Genomic DNA, 22772 nt, shown 5'->3' with positions numbered 1-22772 from the left:
TCTGTCTAGTATTATAACTGTAATAACGTCATGAACTGGCATGAAATCTTTTAAATAAAAGTCTCATTTAAAACTGATATTTTGACATGCAGCGGTTTAGTCTCTGAATCATTTCCATGTCCAAATAATTAACTGATAAAACAAACAAACTGGTAAACACATTACAGTATATTACATTTCACACACACTTCATTATGTGAGACGTTAAAGCTATAACGTATTAATTATATTATATAAAATATATTGTGTGTCGCTTCAGTCTTTACTTGTTTGTTAACTGTTTATTGATTGCTAAAATTAAATAAACGACTGTAATGTGCACACGGTATTCTCCCAGACCCCCCCCCCCCCCGCCCCCCTCCCCCTCCAGAGTTTGTATTAGTGTTTGAGACATGATCCAGCTGGACCGGCTCAGATGTAGGTGTAGATCAGATCAGAGAGGGGGTGTAGATATTTCATTATCTTGCTATGTTTTTAGGAGAAAAAAATGCCCGCGACACAGACCAGCAAATCGATTGCAATATGGCAGTGTGTAAAAAATGTGAGAGGTCACGTGATCCTACAGTCTGATGGCACATGGCGATGATGGTGTGTGTGAAATGAGTGATTGTGTAAATCAAACAAAGACCAATGATTCAAACACTCTTTGACAGTTACACTTGATTCTGCAACCACTTCTTCTCCTCTAGAAGTAAACCAATGGGGACTGGACTGGAGATGATTTGCTTTGGATCTCAGGTTCCTCTTCTGTTCTAAACTACAAATTCAGCCTTGACTTCCTGCCAACGAAATCCTCAGCTTTTCATTTCCGTTCTTTTCCGTTCATATCAGACCAGCTTGACTCGACGCGGAGTCTCTCCACATGTGACTCCTCTGTCCTGCCACTGTGTACACCCTCACCCTTCTATGTATCCTCCTCCTTCTCCTTTCTCTCCGTTCCCACACATGCTTCATCGCTCCGTACGCCACAACGCTCAGCACCACGGCGCCACCAGAAGACAAGAGGAGCGTCCCTGTGAGCAGCATATGTGACGAGGCCAAGCACAGCAGCACCGTGGCACCACCGAGCATCAGCGCCAGGCCGATGGCGAGCAACAGAGATGGATCGATGCTCCCACCACTGCGCAGCTGCACTATGCGTCGCCGACTGCGCACGCAGCCCATGTCCTGCACGGCCGAGCTAAGCAACTGCTTGAGCACGAGTACGAGGGCCAGGATGCAGAGGGCGGAGCCCACGGTGAGGCGCCACACAGCCGAGGACACCTCCGCAGAGCCGGCTGAAGACAAGAGTGCCACACCGCCTGTCCCGAGGCCGAGCACCAGGGCAACAGAGGAGGTGTAGCAGAGCAGGGAGATGCATGGCTCACCAAACCACCACAGTTCCACCTGATCCTCAACATCCTGCTGCAGGAACATGAGCCCAGACATCTTATAACCAGCTCACACACCTCAAACTGTGGGATTAGGAGCAGACATTAGAGTGGACGTAAACAAAAAAATCACTCCAGGACCTCATTTCACATCTTCATCATTTATAATCATTTGGAGAGGTTTGATAAGGTAGGGTTAATGTGGTTGATTATTTTCCTATAACAGCACACCTGGAATTGTTTTATTCTGCAGCAATTTATCAACAATTAAATATTTTTATTTATTAAAGAACAACGTTTATAGATGCACTGTTTTGTGGAACGTCCATGAAACAATTTAGTTCCTCTTGTTGCTTCTTTATAAACAGTCGTTCCTTCACCAGCCTCTCTTTATTATTTCTCTTTATTCTCACTCTTTATTCCCTCTCTTTATTCCCAATCTCTATTCCAACTCTTTATTCTCTCTCTTTATTCCCTCTCTAGAAGTTAATAAGATCGAAAAAACACAGCTTGTTACGCATGTTACAGAGAAACCGCAAAGAAGCATAAACTCCTCCGTCCTGAAGATGTCGGAAAACGTGAAGTTACAACTTTACCTCTGACATTGGAGACTCTTTCATACTTGGAGACTTTCATAAGCGTTACATAAATCACAGAAAACGTCACCATATTAACGCTTACACACGTTTTTGAATCCATTTATGTGGCGCATCTGCCGTACTCGTCCCTGTGAACGAGCCTACTATAGAAACCATAACGTATTAATATAAACCTGCGCTACTGTCAGACCTGCTGTTATAGAGAACTAATAACCACCTTCTGACCAATCAGAATCGAGAAACCAACAGCAGTGTGGTGTAATTGCACGAAGCTAAATGAGATCCTTGATTTCTTGTTATAGTGTCTCCTCACCTTCGGACGTTCCTTCTTCAGATTAGTCATTCATTCTGGTCCGTTTCCTCTTCAGTAGACGCCAAGAAATTTCCACAAATTGGGATTTTATACACAGTTTCATCTAAATTCCTGTTTTTAAAGGTTAAGTGCAATACAATTTATAATTCAGAGTTAACACCCATCCTATCATCTTTTCTTCAGGACCGTCCATGATATATGTGTTACCGCCTCGCTGACGTGGTCCCTGAACAGTGAACACACACATACACACAGATGGCTTTCAGGGCTGCAGGACAGTTGTATGGTCATGGAGTAGCAGAGACATCTGACAGGTCATTGTAGGAAGCACAATAGACCACGTGGAAGAAGTCGCCTCGTTATGGATTGGCCTCGCTGTGACACTGTGTGCATAAAGGCCATTTTGTCAGTGTGGCAATGATGTCATCCACGTGATCTAATCTTCTCTCCGACAACAGAACCAGTGCTATTACTGGTAACCATGACATCACTGGTTTTAACATCACTCGTAGTCTTAAATAGCACTTTAACGCTCTGATCTTAGCATGATCTTAACAGAGATTATTCTGAAACACATTCACACACACTTCATGTACAAGAACAGAACTTACAGAAAAAACCCAGGACACAAACGAGGATCAATATCCAACTTCATTTTATTTAAATGTGGTGGAATGAGTGTGTACATGGTATAAAGAGTGTTTATGAGGTGTAATGAGTGTGTATGTGGTGTCAAGAGTGTGTACGCGGTATAAAGAGTGTTTATGAGGTGTAATGAGCGTCTACGTGGTGTAATGAGTGTGTACGTGGTATAATGAGTGTGTATGTGGTGTGAAGAGGGTTTATGTGGTGGAATGAGGGTGTAAATGGTGTGAAGAGTGTGTACACGGTATAATGAGTGTTTATGTGGTAAGGGCAGGTAGTTTGATGTTGCTTGGCAGGCTCGGCAAGACAAAACTTTGATCCTGACCTTCATCTTCACCCTGCAGTACTTCCTGCCTCAGCCGCTGGATCTCGAGGCGCTGCAGCTGGATGATGCGTTCGGCCTCGCCCTCAAAGTTCAGCCGTGATGAATCCGAGGACGGCGCTGCCGGAATAAACCAAAAACCGAGTTATACAGGATGAACAATAAATAAATATTCAGAGCAACAGTAACTCAGTGGTTTCCGTGAAATTAATTCGTATAATAACACAATAACAGACGTTAAGTCGTCCTCTGTGACTCACACTTGATGCGCGTGGTGCTCTTGTTCTTACTGAAGCCTCTCTGGGTTTCGTACTCATGGATCTGCGCTCGCATCAGCCTCAGCTCCGTCCTCAAATCGTTAACCTCTTTAATAAGGAAGACGTTCTCCTACAGCACGCATGCACAAGCAGAAGGTCAGACCGCTCATGTGCACGTGTTCAGTTCACTAGGATGTGTGTTTACATTTAGAGCTTTTTTTTAGCAATACACCTGAAAAATGTATGTCCAAATACACTATACGGAATATTAGCAAGAAACTTTTAATATTCTTTATATTTTGTTGAGCAAATTGAAACAAGAACAGCTTTTTGTTGGAAAGGAAGCTCTTATTATTGTTCCAATATGACCAAAGTAGGGCTGAAAAAAATGTAATCAGCTTAAACGTGGTTTACTGTATAAATGAGAATGGCTGTAGAGAATACACTGCGATACAGGAACCGTTGAGGCTCAGGGTCAGAGTTCTGAGCTCTGATTGCAAAATTGTGAGATTCAAACCGAGGAAAAAACAGGTACAGGTGGCTTGTGTCACTAGTGGGTGTGGCCTGTCCAGCATTTTTTTTTGCTGCTGTTCCAGTGAGTAGCTATTTCTAACTCTACCTAACACTAATATTCCTTCTCAGATTAGACTAGCCAGGCCGATTGCGTGTTTTGCATGAATTGAAACCCAACCTTCATGAGCTTGATGTTCTTCGCTTCGTGCACTTTGATGTCCTTTCCTAGTCTCTTTTTGAGCGAGTCCACGTTCCTCTCCATGTGCTCCCTCTGCCTGCTGTACTCTCGCTGGACATCAGCGTCCACTCCCACTATCTCCACCTGTCACAGTCATCATACTCAGTCAGGTGTGAACATACAGGGGTTTGTATATGTGTGTGTGTGTGTCCTTCTCACCACATCTGACTGCTGGACGTAGCGGTCATAGATCTCTCGAATGCTCTCCTTGAGCTTCTTAGGCTCCTGGATGAAGCCCACACAGTTGTGAAGATCGGTCTTAAACCTGTGCAGTACGGCTTGTACATCTTGGACCTGCAGGGAAAGAATCCACACTACATTCAACACCGTAAAACCCAATTATCTACAGGTAAATGCAAAAGGATTACCTGGTTCGTCAAAAACTCGTTCATGATAATAATCCTGACACTGAGATTTCACAGATTGTTAACGGCAGGTCGCGAGAAACATAAACAAATTTAACAGTAGGTCTTACGTTTGTATTTACCGCTACATAAAAATAAGCTATTTTTGCTGCACAGTGGATGCAAGTCATCTAACGGAAACAATTTCACAATCGTCGTACGTTCCATACTGGTATAATATTGACAAGTATAACAATAATTACAATATAGCTGCAAGCAGCGGTCTGCAGGGTCCAAACACTCTTCACCAACAGCAGCCCCAGTGACCAGTTCTTCCCGATTTACACAGAACACAGATACATTTCATGACGGTCGTTTAGTGCTAGCCCTGTCAAATGCCTGCTAAAAGCTGATTGGCTGATAGCAGCCATCCTTTATAAGTAACGCAGTCATAATTAGAAGTCCATTTACAGATTAGCGCAACATCACATTTCAGTTCAAACGGGATTCACGTACCGATGGGTATCCCAAAAATACATACGATCTCGTTGGTCCAGAGGTTTGAAAAAAACAAAACGCATTTGATGTCACTCGACACCTTTCGGTAAACAGCTTTGCTATTATATTAATGACGATAATGATGAGAAACACCCAAACAAACCCTCTGCCTCTCTTTCTGCCTCTCCTTGGTCGTGGCTTTGAGCTTCAGCTTCAGCTCAGAGATGGTAAGATCCAGCTGAGTGCACTTCTTACGGAACTGCTCCAGCTCAGCCTCCATCTGAAACAACAGTATCCTCTCGTCAGACAGTCATAAACACCGAGCATTTGTGATATTAGTGTGCACTGTGTAATAATTACAAAATAAACTATTTATATAGCAAAACTAATTTTCTAAATTTAAGCACTTCACATTAAAGAACAATACTTCAGCATTTAAACTGCAGTTTAAGGCTAATGTGGAGGATTTAGTAGGCATGTCCACGACACAGTTAAGTTCAATTTATATACCGTACATACTATATATCTGCCCGTGTGTGCAGGTTTAAAACTATACTTCTCACCTCATGGACCTGCTCCTTCATCTCCTTCACTTCATTCTCTCGTGGCTCGAGTTGCTTCTTCAGCTCTTTGACCTTGTATTCCAGCACAAATTTGAACTTCTCCAGCTCATCATTCTTCTTCTTAAGATCGTAGATGCGGTTTTCCTGCAAAGAAAATACCAGACGTCCATCTCATTACACTGTCCGATCAATCAGTCTTAAATCGAGTAATGCATTTACACCTGAGAACTCATGAAAGAAATCTAAGGCAAGCATCATCAGCAGCTACTATACGGGGGAGGGGGTGCCAGTATTATTTCCAGGTATTCGCTTCATAATAATTCCCAGATTTGTATATAATTTTATAATTCTAGAACAAGAACATTACACACATTAGTCATTGTTTTTTTTAATTATTATTTTTTTTTATTATTACAGGCTTGCTCCAGAAATTCCGTTTTTACTTTTGACCATGTCTACTTTAGTACAAAAGAGACTTTCTTTCATCATTGGATTTTGAGAAATCTATGAAAAATGCAGCTACAGTACAGTTAAAAATGTATCTTGTAAAAAGAGACTCCAAACTTTACAGAAAAAGTTACAAATACCACATAGTAATTGGGCTGTGGTGCCAATAATTTCAATCCCCCCCCAAAAAAAAAATACACCACTTATGTAAACTTTTAAAATAAATATTATATTAAACTAACTCAATAAAGAATCCCACTGTTTAGATTAGATTGCCCTTTTCATGAAGGGTGCCAATATTTATGGAACTAACCGATTGACAAACTGATCTTTACACAAATCCTTCTCCCTCATGTTCCATTAGGTAATTATTAATGAACGTCTCATTTCGAGCCCCACCTTGTCCTGAATGGTCTCGTCTCTCTCCTGGATCTCCCTCTTCAGTCCCATGATGTCCTTCTCCAGAGCCTTGATGATGCCATGCAGCTTCTGCTGTTCCACCTTCAGCTTCTCAATCTCCAGGTCGCGGCTGTCGATCTCCCTCTGCAAACTGGCGAACTGCAGTGACACGTACACGCATTAATCCATCGTAACATGGAGCACGTGAACAAGAACTGCGGGTGGGGCAATGTGTTAACGTGGTTGTGCACCTTCTTCTTCATGACTCTCGTCTCTCCATTGAGCTTCAAGTTGGTCTCCTTTTCCTCCCAGAGCTTGCGTTCGTATCTGACGCGGATGTCGTGGAGCTCGAGATCGCCGTCTTCCTCTGTCTGCTTCTTCATTTCCTCAAACTCTCGCAACTGCTGCTGAGATTCGTCCTGACACTGATGAGACGAGATAAAAACAGGCGTGTAAATAGGTGTGACCCAAAATGCCGGTTTCATGTAAACAAGATACCCCTCTATGCGTGGACAAACAAGATACCCCTATATGCGTGGACAAACAAGATACCCCTATATGTGTGGACAGACATGATACCCCTATATGCGTGGACAAACAAGATACCCCTATATGCGTGGACAAACAAGATACCCCTATATGTGTGGACAAACATGATACTCCTATATGTGTGGACAAACAAGATACCTTATATGTGTGGACAAACAAGATACCTTATATGTGTGGACAAACAAGATACCCCTATATGTGTGGACAAACATGATACTCCTATATGTGTGGACAAACAAGATACCTTATATGTGTGGACAAACAAGATACCTTATATGTGTGGACAAACAAGATACCCCTATATGTGTGGACAGACATGATACCCCTATATGTGTGGACAGACATTATACCCCTATATGCATGGACAAACAAGATACCCCTATATTTGTGGACAAAGAAGATACCTTATATGTGGGGACAAACAAGATACCCCAATATGCATGGACAAACAAGATAGCCCTATATGCATGGACAAACAAGATAGCCCTATATGTGTGGACAGGGCTCAAATTCTAAAGCCACACCCGGTTTTTCAGTGATGATCTATAAACATGTACTAAACGTTACCTTATAACTGAACACTGGAGTATTATTTATGGGAGTGGCCATCATGGATATCAAGAATCACTTTTTATCCTTTTGTTCCCCAAGAATCAGTAAATTAGAAGTTATTTAGGGTATAATATCTTTCCAGATTGTAGTTGACTATTTAAACATGGACTATGCTTCTAATGAGAAGCAAAAAGCAAGAAAACTAGTGGGAAAAAACACTGAGATAATCGCACAGCTGCAGAATTAATCCCAATTAATTAGCAGAGAGTAATATGGGTGTGGTCAGGGGCGGCGCATGAAGGAAATGAAGGGTTCCGCAGTACAACTTCCTCACCTGGCCCAGCTCGAGCACCTTCTCCTGCAGCTTGGCCTCGTAGAACTGCGTCATGTCCTCCAGGGCACGCAGACGTTCGTCCTCCAGATCATGAAGCTTCTCCTCATAGCTCTCCTGCATCCTCTGCAACTTCAGCTGCAGCTCCTCGTGCTTCTCGTACTCCAGCATCAGCTTTTGGTTGTTGGTGGATTCTGAGAGCAAATTCATCTCCAATCGCATACTTTTATAGTGAACAAAGTCTTAAAATACAGCGTGCTGTCGCTTATTATTAATATCAGGCTAGCGTAGCTGAAAAGTGGACGGGGCCATCGGTAGCCATGGCAGTTTGGCTTTTTTTTAAAGGCTGATGTACACAAATGTAAACTGAATGTCTTTGTTGTGCAAAGTGAAACTTTTGAGAGTGGACGATTTCTGTAGAGGCTGCTACAGAATGATGTGACTACCGGTCATTTCTGTTTGAGGTTCTTTTAAAACTTTATGACCCCACACGCTTCGGATCTTTAGTTAGCTGTACTCAAAACGCTTTTTTTTTTTCCTATCAGAAAGGGTTTTCAAGTCAAGAGCCCTTAATAATCCAATGAAGTATTAATTAAAGAGAACCCTTTAAGATGAACCCTTGAAGAACCCTTTTTTCTAAGCGTGTAAGTATAAACTGGGTAAGTGGGTAAATATAACTGGGTATTTTCCCTGGGGAATATATTTGACGTTGCATGCATGTGACATTTCATTGTCAGGCATCATTTCATGATAGGGAATTATTCTGTTGCTGGGTTCTACATAGAATCTTTAAGGGTTCCCTTAGAGGGACAACCAAAAGAATCCTTATGGGATGTACAAACATTCAACTAGTATGGATTAGTATAATATTGTTTGTGTCATTTTCATAAATCTAAGGAAAATCAAAAATTCCAGCAGAATTGAAGCAGACGTTTCAGGTTTGTATTGTGAAATATAAAACCTAACCCTAACCCTAACCTAGATGACCCGGGGTGAGTGTATTTACCCAGATCGTGTTGCTCTTTAGCGTGTTTCTCTATGATGTCCTTTAGCGCCTCCTTGTGTGTGACCTCCTGCTTCTCTTTCTCGGATTTAAACTCCTGTAGTGTGAGATACAACATATACAACTCGATTTTGTTTATTTTCCATAATTTACTTTTTTTTTCAATATATTAAAACCAGACAAATGTTCAAATCTAAACTCATTATCAATATCAAGATTAATGTTGGACATGCTAAATATTGTTATTTAACAAAGAAAATCGTTGATATGGTGACATTTTCTGTAAGAAAATGTTTATGTAACGTTTATGGAAGGAGCCTCCAGTGTCAGTATCAGTAAAGCTGTTACACCCCTCCCTCCCGGACTTGCTAATCTGTTTTGCTAATCAGGAAGCTCTGACCAGGTTTTGGGTTGTAAGCGACTCTATCTGCTGGATGAACTTCTCTGTGAGCTCCTTGATCTTCTCGTTGTAGTTCATGTCCTTAAGACGCAGCTGGTATTCGTTCTCCGTTTGCAGCTCTTCCACCCGCATCTTAAGTTCCAGCATGATTTGGTTCTGGACGGTAACAGAATAAATGAGTTAACTCGATGTCATATTACAAATTCTGGAGGATAATGATATTTAAAATGAGATAGTTGAACTTTATAGTCGTGTTCTTAGAGTTCAGATCTCCTGGAAAAGCGAAACTGAAACCAAAACGCACTGCACATCATCTGTAATCACGTTCAAGTACAAACACTGATTAAAGATAATGAGACGTGTAAAGAGGGCATGTGTACGAGTGTGTTCATAAAGTAAAATGGTAAAATTATATCAAAAAAATGTTACTGCAGTATTGAGGAATGCTTCCACACGTTTAATACCTGCCCTTCAGTTGTAATAATTTGTTTTGGACGGTTATTAAGTTAAATAAAACATCAGCACATTTGATTTATGAGAATATATTGCTCATGTTTATACCTTTTCCTCTAGATCAGGCTTGGTGATGAGGATCTCCTCTGCGTAGCTTATTTCTTTGTCCCTCTTCAGCCCGCGTCCTTCCTGCTCAATGATTTTCCAGATGAAGAGACAGCTGTCTTCTGAAGTGGTCAGCAGGTACTGATCATCGAACGTGATCGCCATCTGTGGAGGTGAGGAAGGAACATACATTTTCACCACACTAGGGCTGGATGAGTATGAATTAATGTTTCTTTGAAGTTTTATCCCATTTTCTTATCTAATGTAGTCATTCTGGGAAATGTGCCTCCGACGCCAAAATCTTTTCAAACTGTTGCTCATGCACTATCACAGAATGAGAGAGCACTAACTCACAGGGAGTTGCATGGCGGACACGCTACATAATCAAAGCCTAAGAAGAAATGGATTAAAAAAAGAACAGCATGTGTAATTGCTGGTATGGGGAAGTTTTCCGTAAGGAGATGTTTATTTAATATTTAAGAAAGGAGTCTCCAGTTCCAGTGCTTTGTTACAGTCTCTCTCTATATAAAATGTCATTAACAGTAAATCTATTTCCGTTTTCTTTATCTAAACATATCATCACAGTGCTACACTACACACATACTTTGGTGATGGGACCAGAATGGGCCTGGTACTCTTTCCAGTCTTTTTGCATGAGTAAAGGGTACTTGATGGCCCTTATGGTGCCACTGGAGGTCCCGGTGAAGAGTGCTCGGCCTGAGCGAGTCATGACAACAGCTGTGTAGATAACATCCTCGGAGGCCACTTCCCTCAGGACCTAAATACAAAAAATACAAATACAAGCAACCTTTATTCATATATAGACGATAGAAATACATACAGTGGAAGAAAATATGGCGAAAACGAGACAATAAAGAGGCTACAAGCCCAGAGACAGATCGATTTCTGGGTCGTTTGTTTAATTGTTTATTTGTTCGTTTGCAATTGTGAGATACGTTTGATGGAAAACAACAATTTTCGTTCTTTTTTCTTTGCTGAATAAGCTAAAACTACAATCATCTCTCTCTTTTCGTATTCGAGCCGTGTCATCGCCAAAATACTGTTCTTTATTCATTTGCTTAAATCATAAGGAAAAAATTCCATTCCTATGCACTGGATTCTGCCAACATTTCTACTACCGTCCATTCATCCATCTATCCATCCATTTTCCTTACCGCTTATCTTACACACGGACGCAGAGGAGCCTGTGGGGGATACCCTTGACGCCCAGGGCACAATCACACACACACACGACAGACAATATGCCTACAACTCATATCTTAGTACTGGGGAGGAAACAGGATTACCTGGATGAAGTCCCTGAAGCACAGGGAGAACATGCAAAAACTCCAGGAGGGATTCAAAATCCCAAACCTGGAGGTGTGAAGCAAATGTGCTAACCACTAAGTCACCGTACCCTCCATTTCTACTTCTGTATAATGTATTTTAATATGTAGACTTAGTTTTGCAGATAAAATTGCACAAGACGCACTTGGAGTATATGCCACGCCCCCTTTTAAAAATAGAAATAACAAATTAAAAAACAAAACTGTCACTTCTTGTTGTGCATTTAATTATTGAATGCACAACATTCAATAATTTTTATTATTAAATATTAAATTATTAAATAATTATTAATTATATAGATAGCTACAACGTAAATTGTAGTTTCGCCTTTCTGTTCAAGCGCTTTAAAAAAAAAAAAAAAAACAGTTTTCCGGACTTGCCTGGCAGTCCTGTATCTCCTTCAGCGTGCAGTCGTTGCCCACAGCGAGGATGCTCCGGGTGTCGAGTGAGAGCGCCACGCCGGTGTAACTGCACGACTTCAACACGCTCTCGGACTCACGCTGGCCGCTCAGGGCGTTCCACTCGTACACCGCTCCGTCCATCCCACATGACACCAGACGACTGTCATCAGTGCTCCACACCACCGAACGCACCTGCTGGGCCAGAGCTGGGGTCATCATTATCTTACACAGTACACACATACACATTCATGGATTTATTATTTATTTATTATTATTATGATATCACATATAATTACATAAAAATGCTTTACATAAAAATGCTTTTATTGACTATTTTTTATTCAGGTACATTTGTTTTCCATGGAAATTATTTTGCATGTGAGCGTAAATACTTATTTGACATTTTTACGCATTTTTAATGTACGTAATATTAACTGCAATGTGTTTTTAATTTTTGATTATCATACTGATATGAAATTACATTTCTGTATTTTTCCATGTTATTATTTTATAATACACACAATAATAAGAGATAGTCTTACTTAAATTGTTGTATATTCATACAGTGAATAATATTTTTATTTGTATTTTTAGTTCGTTATTGATTTGGTTTTATTTATCTATCTATCTATCTATCAGGAATCTTGTCCGCTTATTAGCCCATGTTATCCAAAAGATTTCTGTAAGTACTTTTACATTATAAACATGTAAAAATATGGCTTGAAAATTATCTTATAGTATCCTATTAGCTAACTTAGTCAGTGCTATCAGTAAAGGTTATGAAGATTTATAAATATAATTTAAATTCACTCAGATGTTCTGTCAGGTTAGCTCATGTAAGCTCACTGGTTTAAAAAAAAAAAACAACAACAACCTTGTTGTACATGTGCAATATGACATCCTTCTTCCAACTTACGTTCTACTTCCGTATATAAACAGGAAGCCACGGCCACTTCTCCATCTATGCCCTTCAAGACCACACCCTCTCATTTCCATATACATATGAAACACACTTTACATGCTGACGGTGGAAACTCGAGTTGCACTGACCTTGCCGCTGTGACCTTTCAGATTCAGGATGTTGTCGAAGGTCGTGGAGGAGTAGAGATGAATCACGTTACCGTTGACAGCGGCGAACATGTGACCCCCATGGCTGAACACACACTGAGGACACACAAAGCGTTATTTCCCACACTACTGTATTTCTTCAGAATTGTGTCATTCATGTGTGCAAAACAACACATCCTTTCCTTTTCTTTTTTTTTTTTTTTAAATTAATGAATATGTAATTTGGGGTGTTTCTATACAGGCGTGTAAAATAGGCAGATTCAATACAAATATATTCATTTTTTTCCACATGCAGCTTGAAAGTCACTTCAGGACCAACTGTATGTAAATTAGCATGACTGAAGGGCAGGTATTAAGTTTGTTCGAGCCCGTCTGAAGACAAAATTTCATAATTCTTCGAAGCTTCGTAAAATTGAAGTACTTCTCAGTATCTTACAATTCAAACCACTGCATTCGGACAGGGATTCATTTTACATCGTATGCTCAGCACATGCACGACAAGTGTTTTGTCGTGGCAGGTCGGTGGGGACGCACCTCTCGGCAACTGCGCACGGTGAACTCCTTGAAGGTGCGGATGTCATCGATGAGCAGGTTCATGAGGCGGAGCTTGTCGGAGAAGCCCGCCAGGATGAAGAGGCCAGACGGGTGCAAGGCCACGCTGTATGACTCCTCCTGGAACTCCTTATACAGCTCCAAAACACTGAGGTAAAAAAAACAAACGAAAGAACTACTACACTGTCATTCAGTCCCAAAACATCCACAGCTCTGTGAAACAGCTGGTAATGTAACAATGATGATGATGATGATGACGATGGTATATACTAGTGGTCACCAACTGTGTTCCTGGAGATCTACCTTCCTGAAGACACAAGCAGAAGGTCTTACCCAGTCTCGTAATTCCAGATGCGTATGGAGTGGTCCACGGAGCAGGTGGCGATGAGCGGTTTGCGGATGCAGACGGACAGACCGGTGATGACCCCCGAGTGAAAAGAGTGGGACAGAAACTCAAAGTGCGCTTGCATGCCCTGATAACAAACACAGTGTATGAAGAAACACTCCACCCATGTGACACAAAGCGTCATCATCTACACATTGTGTTCCTATGGTACCTTGCTGATCTCAGCCGAGGCGAGTGCGATCAGGTAAATTTGGCCTCGGTCAGTGCTGGTGGCCAGAGTCTCCTCTGATGGGCTGATACACATCGTGGTGATCTCCTGCTGCTCTGCCTGACTTGGCTCATTGCTGCACGGGTCCGGAGGTATCTGAAATATCATTAAAAACCAAACAGTTACAAAGAGTTTCGAAAGGTGCTGTCGCTTAGGAAAGAATAACCGCATCCACACCAACCCTTTCTGGAGAAGACGGGACACCCCTGGCATAGATGAGTTGTCTTTAATATGTTATCCTTTGCCGCGCCATTTTTCAGGTCTAACCAGGAGCAGTGGAACAGAATCAAGTGGACAGTGGAGGACTTGCAATACAAGCTCTAGACCAATGGACGTCCTGGGCAAAGGAATGTCTGGACTGAATCTTAGCACAAACACAGTTGGAAGGATGTGATCTCTCGGACTAAACCTGGCTGGACGCTCATTGGGAACTGAATTTAATAAAAGTGTACATCAACTTCAGCAGCAGCGAACAGGAGTTAATGATAACATCCACATGCTAACATTCTCCTGGCCTGTGCTACACAGGGTTAAATCTACCTCCGTGTCTCAAGCACAAGAAGCCGACCCCGCAACTGGACATACAGAGTGTACACTGCAGGACCACCACAGACCAGATAGTACTTTGGGGATGTAGATTTAGAGAGTCTGTGCTCACCCTTATTTCCCTGATTTGTCTGTAGCCGTCCTTCTCCTCAGTTTTCTCAAACAGGCACACAGTTCCTGGACCTGCTGAACATGCAAAGCCTTTAGAATAAGCCTTGATGGCGGTCACTCGTGGCATCAAGACTGGAGCTGATGGAGTCTCATCTTCCATTTGTCTGTGGGGAAATGAAAGCCCAGTTGAAATGATGTTGTAATGAACTACACCCACTCACTACTCACTATCTCCTGGAATATCCTTGCCTGAGATCTAAGTAAGGTTGTGTTTCAGCATCCTCGACCTTCAGTGGTTCAGAGCTTCTCCCTGTCTTCATTCCTACCACTTTGCCTTCTAAACATCTTACGCACTTTCGGAAATACACACTTTGGATTAAAACTTTACACTTGCAGAATATTGCACCTTCACTGAAATAGACTGCCTGGCAAAGGGAAATACAAACTACTTCAGGATAACAAAAGCCAAACCAGCCATCTTGAATCTCTACCCCTTATTCTCCTGTTCAGCTATCTTGTTGGCCACGCTCATCTCCCAACGCAGGTCTCCCGACTCAAACACCAGCAGTCGTCCTGTCTCTGTTCCAGCGATGATGCGCTCCTCAGACATCCATGAGTGAGACAGGATGTTCTGTGTCTCCAACTTTGCAGAGTTGGTCTGTTTCAGTGTGCCGTCGACGTACCGGAAAAGTTTGAACATGCCACTCCCGCTCACACAGACCTGTGTATTGTCCTGCGGGTTAAAGCTGACCTGGAGAAGTGGGGAAAGAAAATCATCTGTACAAATGTTTTCACGTTTCAGCTGATCAAATGCTAATATTTGTATTTCACACTTGCGCTTTAAAAAATTTTTTATACAGATATAAAGCAATTTAAAGCACAGAGTTTGCTATATTTAGTCCAATGTAATAACTGTTTTTGAAACTGGGTAAGGTTTAGGTAACCCATTTCCAATTCCCCTGGCACAGAAGCCATGCTTCTTTCATCAGGACTGAGGGCATGCCACCATTATACTACTGAGATTGAGAGGACCAGAGGCCACGACTAGTTCACCATGACTGACAAGCATAAAGGCCACACCTACTTCATTGAAACTGAAGATACAGAGGCTACACCTCTTTTATCATGGCTGACAGGCACAGATGTCACATGACTCACCAAATCTGTGGTCTATCAGATTCTAAAGCACAAGGCACACTTAAAGGGAAAAATGCCAAAATTGTGGTTCAGAAGAAGTGTAAAGGAAGCCATTTTTGTGCATCTGGTATGAACCATCCCTGAAAATGTGGGGTAAATCTGATACACCACATTTGAAAGTAATTACATGACATGAATCATAAAGTGTTTAAACATCAGAGAACTTTCAGCAGAACTGATAAAGAAGCTCGGATAAGCAGCATAACGTCTTCAGAATTCGACTCAGACTGACTTTTGTCTTCTGGACATTCTAAAATTTTTACCTGATAAACAGGGCCGGAATTTGTGCTCTTCACCGTAGCAATGACCTTATTCTTCTCCCACAGCCAGTAGATGAGGGTCCACTCAGGTCCTCCACCCTGGCCCAGCAGGTACTTAGAGTCGGGAGAGAATGCCATACAGACAAATTCCGGCACGCTGACGTCGCCGCCCGTCAACACCTTCCTCTTACGGCTCTGTTCGTGCTGCAGATCGTAGACAGTGATGGTGCCTCTCTCACCACGCTCTGACACGGCCAGATAGCGCCAGTTGGGGCTGATGGCAAGCGCCTGCATGCCCTGGGTCTTCTCCGTACCTGTAGGGCAACATATGCAGGCAAAAAAACAACCCTTAACATACAATTCCATATTGGAAATTTGGGTCACATCCAGGGATAAAAGTGAGATACTATACTGCACTATAACTTTTATTTACTTCATTTATGATCTGGATAATATGAAATCAATGTTGATATTCATATTGTGATATATGAACGTTATGATACCTTTTTTCTGATAATTGCTGATATTTTCAAGCATCACTGCTTCTATAAGTATATAATGGTTACAGGAGTGAGTGAATATTAACGCATAATTTTTCTACCAGCTTCATTTTCTCTCCTATTCCTCATTAAATGCATAAATATTTCTCAAAATTTTGTCTAAAACATCTCTGAATGTATTTTATCATCATGGTGTTCCATTGACACTTTGTTAGCAAACAGCAAAAGTGAGTACCGACACCTAAGAAGGGGTTTCAGTGGCCAGTTCCTTGATTTTATGATGTTAAGCAATAATATGTAACTAAAATGCAACTTTATATTTTTCAGTCAGCATTTTTTGCACAAACTTTTCTCCCATCTTTAGCGGCGCTATAAAAAGCACATTCTTTTACCTAAAACGTCACGTAGAACCTAATGAATGATTCTACTACTGTTTATGGGGAGGCGTTACACCCATAAATATGTTCTAATATGTTATTGTTTCTATAGCAACAGCTTGTTCACACCAAGGATGTGTACAAGGAGTGCTCCACTATTGCTATGATGAGTTTTCGGTCATTTGTTTAACATTCATGAAGGAGTCTCCAGTGTCAGCGCTTTGTAACAGTGAGAGGTGAAGGTGAACTTTAAGTTTCTGTCTTATGAACTTGAGGACAGAGAATAAAGAGTAGCTGGTGAAGGAACGACTGTTTGTAGCTGCTATAGCGTAAGTGGTATAAGAAGAATAAAACACATGGGGACGTGCTATAGTGACAGTAACCCGAGTGTTTCAGCACAGAGGTTGTTTTATTCATCGTTTACCGCACACACTCACCTGCAATGAACCTGTAGCACCTCTGGTGAAGGTTGTAGCGCGCGCAGTTGTTCCCGCACGGAAAAACAACCGTTTGCTCATCAAGAAAGTGCAAATTATTTCTCACTGTTGCGCGCACACCGAAAACGCGGTGCGGGTGTACCTGGACTTCAGCCATTATTCCTCCAGTTCACAAGCTCGATCAATCTTATAGCAATAGAGAGGAAGTCTTAAGTCATAGATGCGGTGCGTGTTGCGTTAATCCGTGCACCAGGCTAATTAGTTCATTAACTAAATTAACTACGATTGTATGTGCAAAGCTCGAGATGTTTTAACATCCAGCCACGGTTGACAGTAACCAGGGTTACGGCAAACTCTAACTCCAACCCTTCCTCCACCTTCCTAGGTAACCACACAATAGTATCACCAAGTGCTTGTTCTTAAAATAAAGTCAGAACGTGACTTTATTATTATTATTATTATTATTTAAAATTACGGAAATATTTTATTATAAAATGTTTAGTTATTTCGTTAACGCTTATCACCGGTGATAAAGGATCAATTTGACATGGCGTTAACCGGAACGTTTGTTCGAGATAAACAATGCGCTACCCGGACCTTTTTTTTTAATGCGCGTGCGCCAAGTCGTACAGCAAGCCACGACTGAGGAACGCACGTGAGAACCGAAAATAAACTTCATAAACATTTATTTTTATTTTTATTCAAGATGTCGGATGTAGAAGAGGAATCTCAGATGGGAGCGGAATCTGAAGAGGAGGATTCTGAGCTGTCAGATGGAGAGGTGAAGATTTATTTTTAAGCATATTTGTAGTTTTTGTGCGTCTTGCTAGCTTTAGGCTAAAAAAAAGAGGGGGATTTAGCTTTAGTTAAAGATAAAAACACACTTTGTCTTATTATATTATAGCATGTCAGAATTATTCTTCTACTCTGCATTTTTAATAAATTGTGATTTTTTGAAATTTTGTTTGACATTCTCCTTAAAATAGTCTTCACTTGTTTTTTTGCTACTTTATAAATGAGTGTTGTGTATAAACTTTAATATATGTGTGTGTGTGTGTGTGTGTGTGTGTGTGTGTGTGTGTGTGTATATGTATGTATGTATGTATGTATGTATGTATGTATGTGTGTGTGTATATATATATATATATATATATATATATATATATATATATATATATATATATATATAAAATGTGTGTGTATTAGACCCAATATGTTTAACATTATATTATTTGTCAGGATGAAATCCAACATTTTGGGAAATTCCCAAAGTTTGAATGTGGTTTTCATTTATTTTCACTCTAACTAGTTAATGTAGTTTATAAAGTTTAGAACACATGAATTGATAATTATATCAGGGGTATATGGCATGATGTGATTATGAAAGGTGCAGAGCTTAGTTTAAGATAATGCGGCTTGATGTGACTACAGTGCTCATTTCTGCTCACTTTTTTATTTTTATCTCCAAGCTTCAAGAAGCTTTCTCCAAAGGGCTCCTCAAACCTGGCATGAACATTCCTTTAGAAGAACCTAAAAAAGCACAGAATGACGTGGTGAGTTTATAAAGATGTTCAGATGTGACAAATCAGAAAAATCAGTGCTGTAGTTTTATAAGCACGTTCTCGTTTCATCAGGAGGGTTTGAAGAAATGCCTGGCGGAGTTTAAGAGGAATATGGCCTGGGTGGAGAGGCTGGACCTTACTACTCCGCCCGCAGCGAACGTCGTGGATAAAGTGGCGGGCAGGGCGGAGCCAAGCCAGGATGGAGACGAGATCAACGCAGATGACGACTTTCAAAGGGAGATGTACTTGTGAGTGTTTTGATTTCCAAAGTTTGTGGGTTCTCGAAAATCCTCGGAGCTCCTCCAAATATTGTGGCGTTTGCTTGATTTTGAGTTCATGTCTGCCATCGCAGTATCACGAAATCCTGGAGGGACACTTTTTTACACAATGTCACACACTTTCTCTAATCCGTTATCCTCTTCATTGCTGTGCTCCAGTTATCGACAGGCCCAGGCGAGTGTCCTCAAAGCACTGCCCAAGTTAAAGAAGTTACAGATTCCCACCAAACGGCCGGAGGATTACTTTGCGGAGATGGCCAAATCTGATCAGCACATGCAGAAGGTGTGTGTGTGGGGGGGGCTGGGGGGGGGGGGGGGGGGGGCTGGGTGGCTGGGTGTGTCTCACTTCAATAAGAAATATAAAAATCCGACAGCACATTGAGCAATGTTGGTACATTGTTGTTAAAGTTTATGGTGAATCCTTCGTGTGTGTGTGTGTGTGTGTGTGTGTGTAGATCAGGAAGAAGCTGATCCAGAAGCAGATGGCGATGGAGAAATCAGAGAAAGCCAAGAAGCTGAGAGAACAGAGGAAGTACGGCAAGCAGGTGATCATTTACCTCAAACCCAACCCCTCTCTCTCTCTCTCTCTCTCTCTCTCTCTCTCTCTCTCTCTCTCTCTCTCTCTGTGTGTGTGTATATATATTTATGCTCTTTTTTAAATTCATTTGAATTGTATTTGTTTACTTTTTTTTTTTTTACTTTGTCACATCCTTGTTTTATTTTACTCTCCAGGTCCAGGTGGAGGTTCTGCAGAAGAGGCAGAAGGAGAAGAAGTCCATGATGACGGCGGTAAAGAAATATCAGAAAGGTTACGTCTCTTTCTTTTTCACTGATTATTATTTTTTTTTTTTTCAACTTATTTTTGTTTTGTTTTTTGTTAGCCGTACAATGATGGATTGTTGATGTTTATCAGGTATGACTGATAAACTGGATTTCCTGGAAGGAGATGCCGTGGGGAAGAAAGCAGAAGGAGCACCGTCCAAACCACACGTCAACAAGAAAGGGTGAGGATGCAGCAGGGCTGGGTGATACTGTACCGTATGACCGTATATCTCAATATCATGATACCCATGATATGTGACATGATCTTTTTATCACAGTTGCTTATAATGACATGCTCTGATTGGACACATCTTTTCTAGACATTGAATAAAAGTATAATCAGTCTTTTTTTTTTTTTTTTCCAGTTTTTTTTTAGTACAGCTCTACAATTATGATCCATATCATTTGTGTTGTATAAAAGTGACGTGATGTGATATTTTAAAAAATATTTTTTAACCCTTGTACTCTGATCTTGATTCAGTTTTCAGTCGACTCATAATTTCACTTTGAAGTTCTGTTAACTTCAGGTGTGTTTAGTTTCGTGCTAGAGACTAAAGTACCTGATATTTGTGTGTGTGTGTGTTAGTAATAGCAATGGTCTGTATCTACAAATTTAAGTTAAAAGTGTTCATCGTTAACGTCGTATCGTCTTCGTTTCTGCTACAATTTAACTTTTAAACTTTTATAGGCGGGCGCTAAAGAGTAAATTGTCTATGTTTGGTTTAGTTTTTTGTTTTTTCTCCAGGCCTGTTTCTTTAACACTAAATGAAACCCCACTCTCTGTTTTTAGCCCTAATTCTAAGAGGAAGTACAAGGACTCGAAGTTTGGGTTCGGTGGTAGAAAGAAAGGCTCAAAGTGGAACACGAAAGAGAGCCACAACGACGTGTCAGGATTCCGGGCCAAAATCGCTCACGGAAAAGCGGGCAAGAAGTTCAGCAAAGGAGGGAAGAAGAACGTAAGACGCTTCTTCAGATATTTATGTTTTGGACTAAAAATGCAGTTATTTTACGTTTAATACGCCAAATTGATGTTTAATGCTTGGGAAGAAAAGAAAAGGAAATTCTAAGTGTGTACAGTCACGTTCATTTGCATAAAAGACACGCCCCCAAATCCCATATATGGTGAACAACTTCCCTTTTGAAAAGCCCAGTATCCTGGTCATGACTCTGAGCAGGACAAAAGGTCAAACCAGATAAACTTCACAGACAACTAAGTCGAAATAATGTTGTACAAATTAGAGTAAAACAAAAATGGTTTTATTTGGTACTTTTACAAGTAAAATAAATGCAAAATAATGTTTATGGCTACATATGAAGCCCCAGTTATATTTATAAAAACCTGCGAAGGCGTGAAATCCTTCATTGCTGTCGTCCTTTCTGTGGCTGTATTTGGAAATGTGGCGTATTGCAGCATGAGTGATTTGTTAATGCATATAAGATGTGTGTGTGTGTAAGACATGTGTGATATGCACCAAAGTCAGTAATGACTCTTTAGTTATGCTGATATGACTGTCAGTAAGGTGAAATGAGAGCTTTTTTACACTTTTCTACCACTAGGGTTTTCCCACCACAAATGTGAACATTTTTGCTAAATATTATCACTTCAGTAACATTATGTTTACTTTTTATAAGATGCATTAACTTAATGGCCCCCCCCAATATTTGTTGACAGAAGCGTCCAGGAAAAGAAGCACGGCGTAAGATGAAGTCGCGGAAGTGAGACGTGATCGTGGTTAACATCTTTAACATGGAGATCTGACTGGACTTGCATGGACTTCAGTGGACCTCCATGTTGGCACGAGTTACTCCACACACAGACACACACACGGTGGAAGCTTGGTGTAGGGTGTGTGTTTTGTTTTTGTTTTTGAGGAGGAGGAGGACTTTAAAGAGATTCTTACTCTCTCAAATATATTTTTAATGTTTTATTTCCTTCATAATTTGTGAATGATGTGCAGACTGGATCAATGTGTCATTATGTTGGCTTATTATTTTTCTATCCAGGATTTTTGTAATGCCATATTGTTCCAAGTGCCACAGTTTGCGTGGATTTCCTGTGACTTTTCAACGAACATGGAGGCTCTGTGACGAATCAGAACCGAGGACTCTGAATCTGTGTCATAGTGTTATCTGTGACCGTAGGAAGTGTTTCTCTGGTGACTAATGACAGGCACAAGGAATAAAAAAAAAAAAATTTTAAATGGAGTCCCATCTTCTCTAATTGATTTCATAATTCAGCTCACTAATAAGAAACGATTCTTTTTGTCACCCAAATGAATCATTGCTTCCCCCCTACCAACCCCTCCTCCCAAACCAATATCACAACCTGTAATTATTATTTTTATTCCGTCTAACTAGCTGAAATTGTTTCATTATGTCTTACTTTATAATTAGCAAAATAAATGTTAAAACAATTCATATATGCGAGATGACTCTTCAGTGAACGTTAAGAGCGGTCTCGCCTATACGTAAGTGGGGTTTTTCTTTTCCTACTTTGCTCCTCTTTTTTTGTCGTATTTGTAGGCATTACTCACCAAGTGTAATTCGTCAAAATGTTTCCATGGAAATGTCTTTTTTTTTTTTTTTTTTTTTTTTTTTTTTTCCTTTGTTAGTGTGAATCATCCGATGTGCGTTCGACTCGGGTAGGATTCGTTTGACTATTTTTATAAAATGTTATGCAAATAATTTTAAGATTTAATGGAACAATTTCATCTATAAGAAGAAAAGTCACAAGTGAAAATATTGTAAACTTTTGTATATTAAAAAGTCAAACATCATGTCAAGAAGCACAATGAAATT

General features: G+C 40.7%; 3 protein-coding genes across 3 annotated transcripts; 1 reads left to right on the top strand and 2 right to left on the bottom strand.

Moving 5' to 3' along the window:
* Nucleotides 1-387: 387 nt before the first annotated feature.
* Nucleotides 388-2520, bottom strand: LOC128633050 (transmembrane protein 125). The gene is made up of 2 exons (XM_053681630.1): nucleotides 2283-2520; nucleotides 388-1454 (listed from the first exon to the last, which is right to left on the bottom strand). The coding sequence occupies exon 2, from the start codon at nucleotides 1426-1428 to the stop codon at nucleotides 823-825; it is 606 nt and encodes a 201-aa protein (XP_053537605.1). The 5' UTR covers nucleotides 1429-1454; nucleotides 2283-2520; the 3' UTR covers nucleotides 388-822.
* Nucleotides 2521-2927: 407 nt separating this feature from the next.
* On the bottom strand, nucleotides 2928-17847 carry cfap57 (cilia and flagella associated protein 57). Its single transcript, XM_047156718.2, has 22 exons — nucleotides 17312-17847; nucleotides 16001-16311; nucleotides 15032-15291; nucleotides 14542-14704; nucleotides 13827-13979; nucleotides 13603-13742; nucleotides 13252-13417; nucleotides 12700-12813; nucleotides 11629-11841; nucleotides 10506-10679; nucleotides 9905-10066; nucleotides 9344-9499; nucleotides 8947-9040; nucleotides 7944-8134; nucleotides 6760-6933; nucleotides 6509-6667; nucleotides 5663-5806; nucleotides 5263-5379; nucleotides 4417-4551; nucleotides 4198-4341; nucleotides 3510-3636; nucleotides 2928-3369 (listed from the first exon to the last, which is right to left on the bottom strand). The coding sequence occupies exons 1-22, from the start codon at nucleotides 17466-17468 to the stop codon at nucleotides 3185-3187; spliced, it is 3639 nt and encodes a 1212-aa protein (XP_047012674.1). The 5' UTR covers nucleotides 17469-17847; the 3' UTR covers nucleotides 2928-3184.
* A 65-nt stretch (nucleotides 17848-17912) lies between these two features.
* ebna1bp2 (EBNA1 binding protein 2) lies at nucleotides 17913-22174 on the top strand. Its single transcript, XM_017473140.3, has 9 exons — nucleotides 17913-18092; nucleotides 18781-18864; nucleotides 18946-19121; nucleotides 19311-19434; nucleotides 19607-19696; nucleotides 19884-19959; nucleotides 20065-20155; nucleotides 20764-20929; nucleotides 21646-22174. The coding sequence occupies exons 1-9, from the start codon at nucleotides 18018-18020 to the stop codon at nucleotides 21691-21693; spliced, it is 930 nt and encodes a 309-aa protein (XP_017328629.1). The 5' UTR covers nucleotides 17913-18017; the 3' UTR covers nucleotides 21694-22174.
* Nucleotides 22175-22772: the final 598 nt, after the last annotated feature.

This window comes from Ictalurus punctatus, chromosome 7 (assembly GCF_001660625.3).
Source record: "Ictalurus punctatus breed USDA103 chromosome 7, Coco_2.0, whole genome shotgun sequence".
Taxonomy (NCBI): domain Eukaryota; kingdom Metazoa; phylum Chordata; class Actinopteri; order Siluriformes; family Ictaluridae; genus Ictalurus; species Ictalurus punctatus.
The sequence above is the reverse complement of the archived record's forward strand: the minus strand, read 5'-3'. Positions and strand labels throughout refer to the sequence as shown.

Excerpts from the sequence above, each read along its gene's own strand:
- LOC128633050 (XM_053681630.1), bottom strand. The coding sequence starts at position 1,428 with ATGTCTGGGCTCATGTTCCTGCAGCAGGATGTTGAGGATCAGGTGGAA.
- cfap57 (XM_047156718.2), bottom strand. The coding sequence starts at position 17,468 with ATGGCTGAAGTCCAGGTACACCCGCACCGCGTTTTCGGTGTGCGCGCA. Across the intron at positions 16,312-17,311 it reads GTGCTACAGGTTCATTGCAG|GTACGGAGAAGACCCAGGGC; the intron begins GTGAGTGTGTGC and ends GTTGCCCTACAG. Across the intron at positions 12,814-13,251 it reads CCGTGCGCAGTTGCCGAGAG|TGTGTGTTCAGCCATGGGGG; the intron begins GTGCGTCCCCAC and ends GTGTGTCCTCAG.
- ebna1bp2 (XM_017473140.3), top strand. The coding sequence starts at position 18,018 with ATGTCGGATGTAGAAGAGGAATCTCAGATGGGAGCGGAATCTGAAGAG. Across the intron at positions 19,435-19,606 it reads CTGATCAGCACATGCAGAAG|ATCAGGAAGAAGCTGATCCA; the intron begins GTGTGTGTGTGG and ends GTGTGTGTGTAG. Across the intron at positions 19,960-20,064 it reads GGTAAAGAAATATCAGAAAG|GTATGACTGATAAACTGGAT; the intron begins GTTACGTCTCTT and ends GATGTTTATCAG.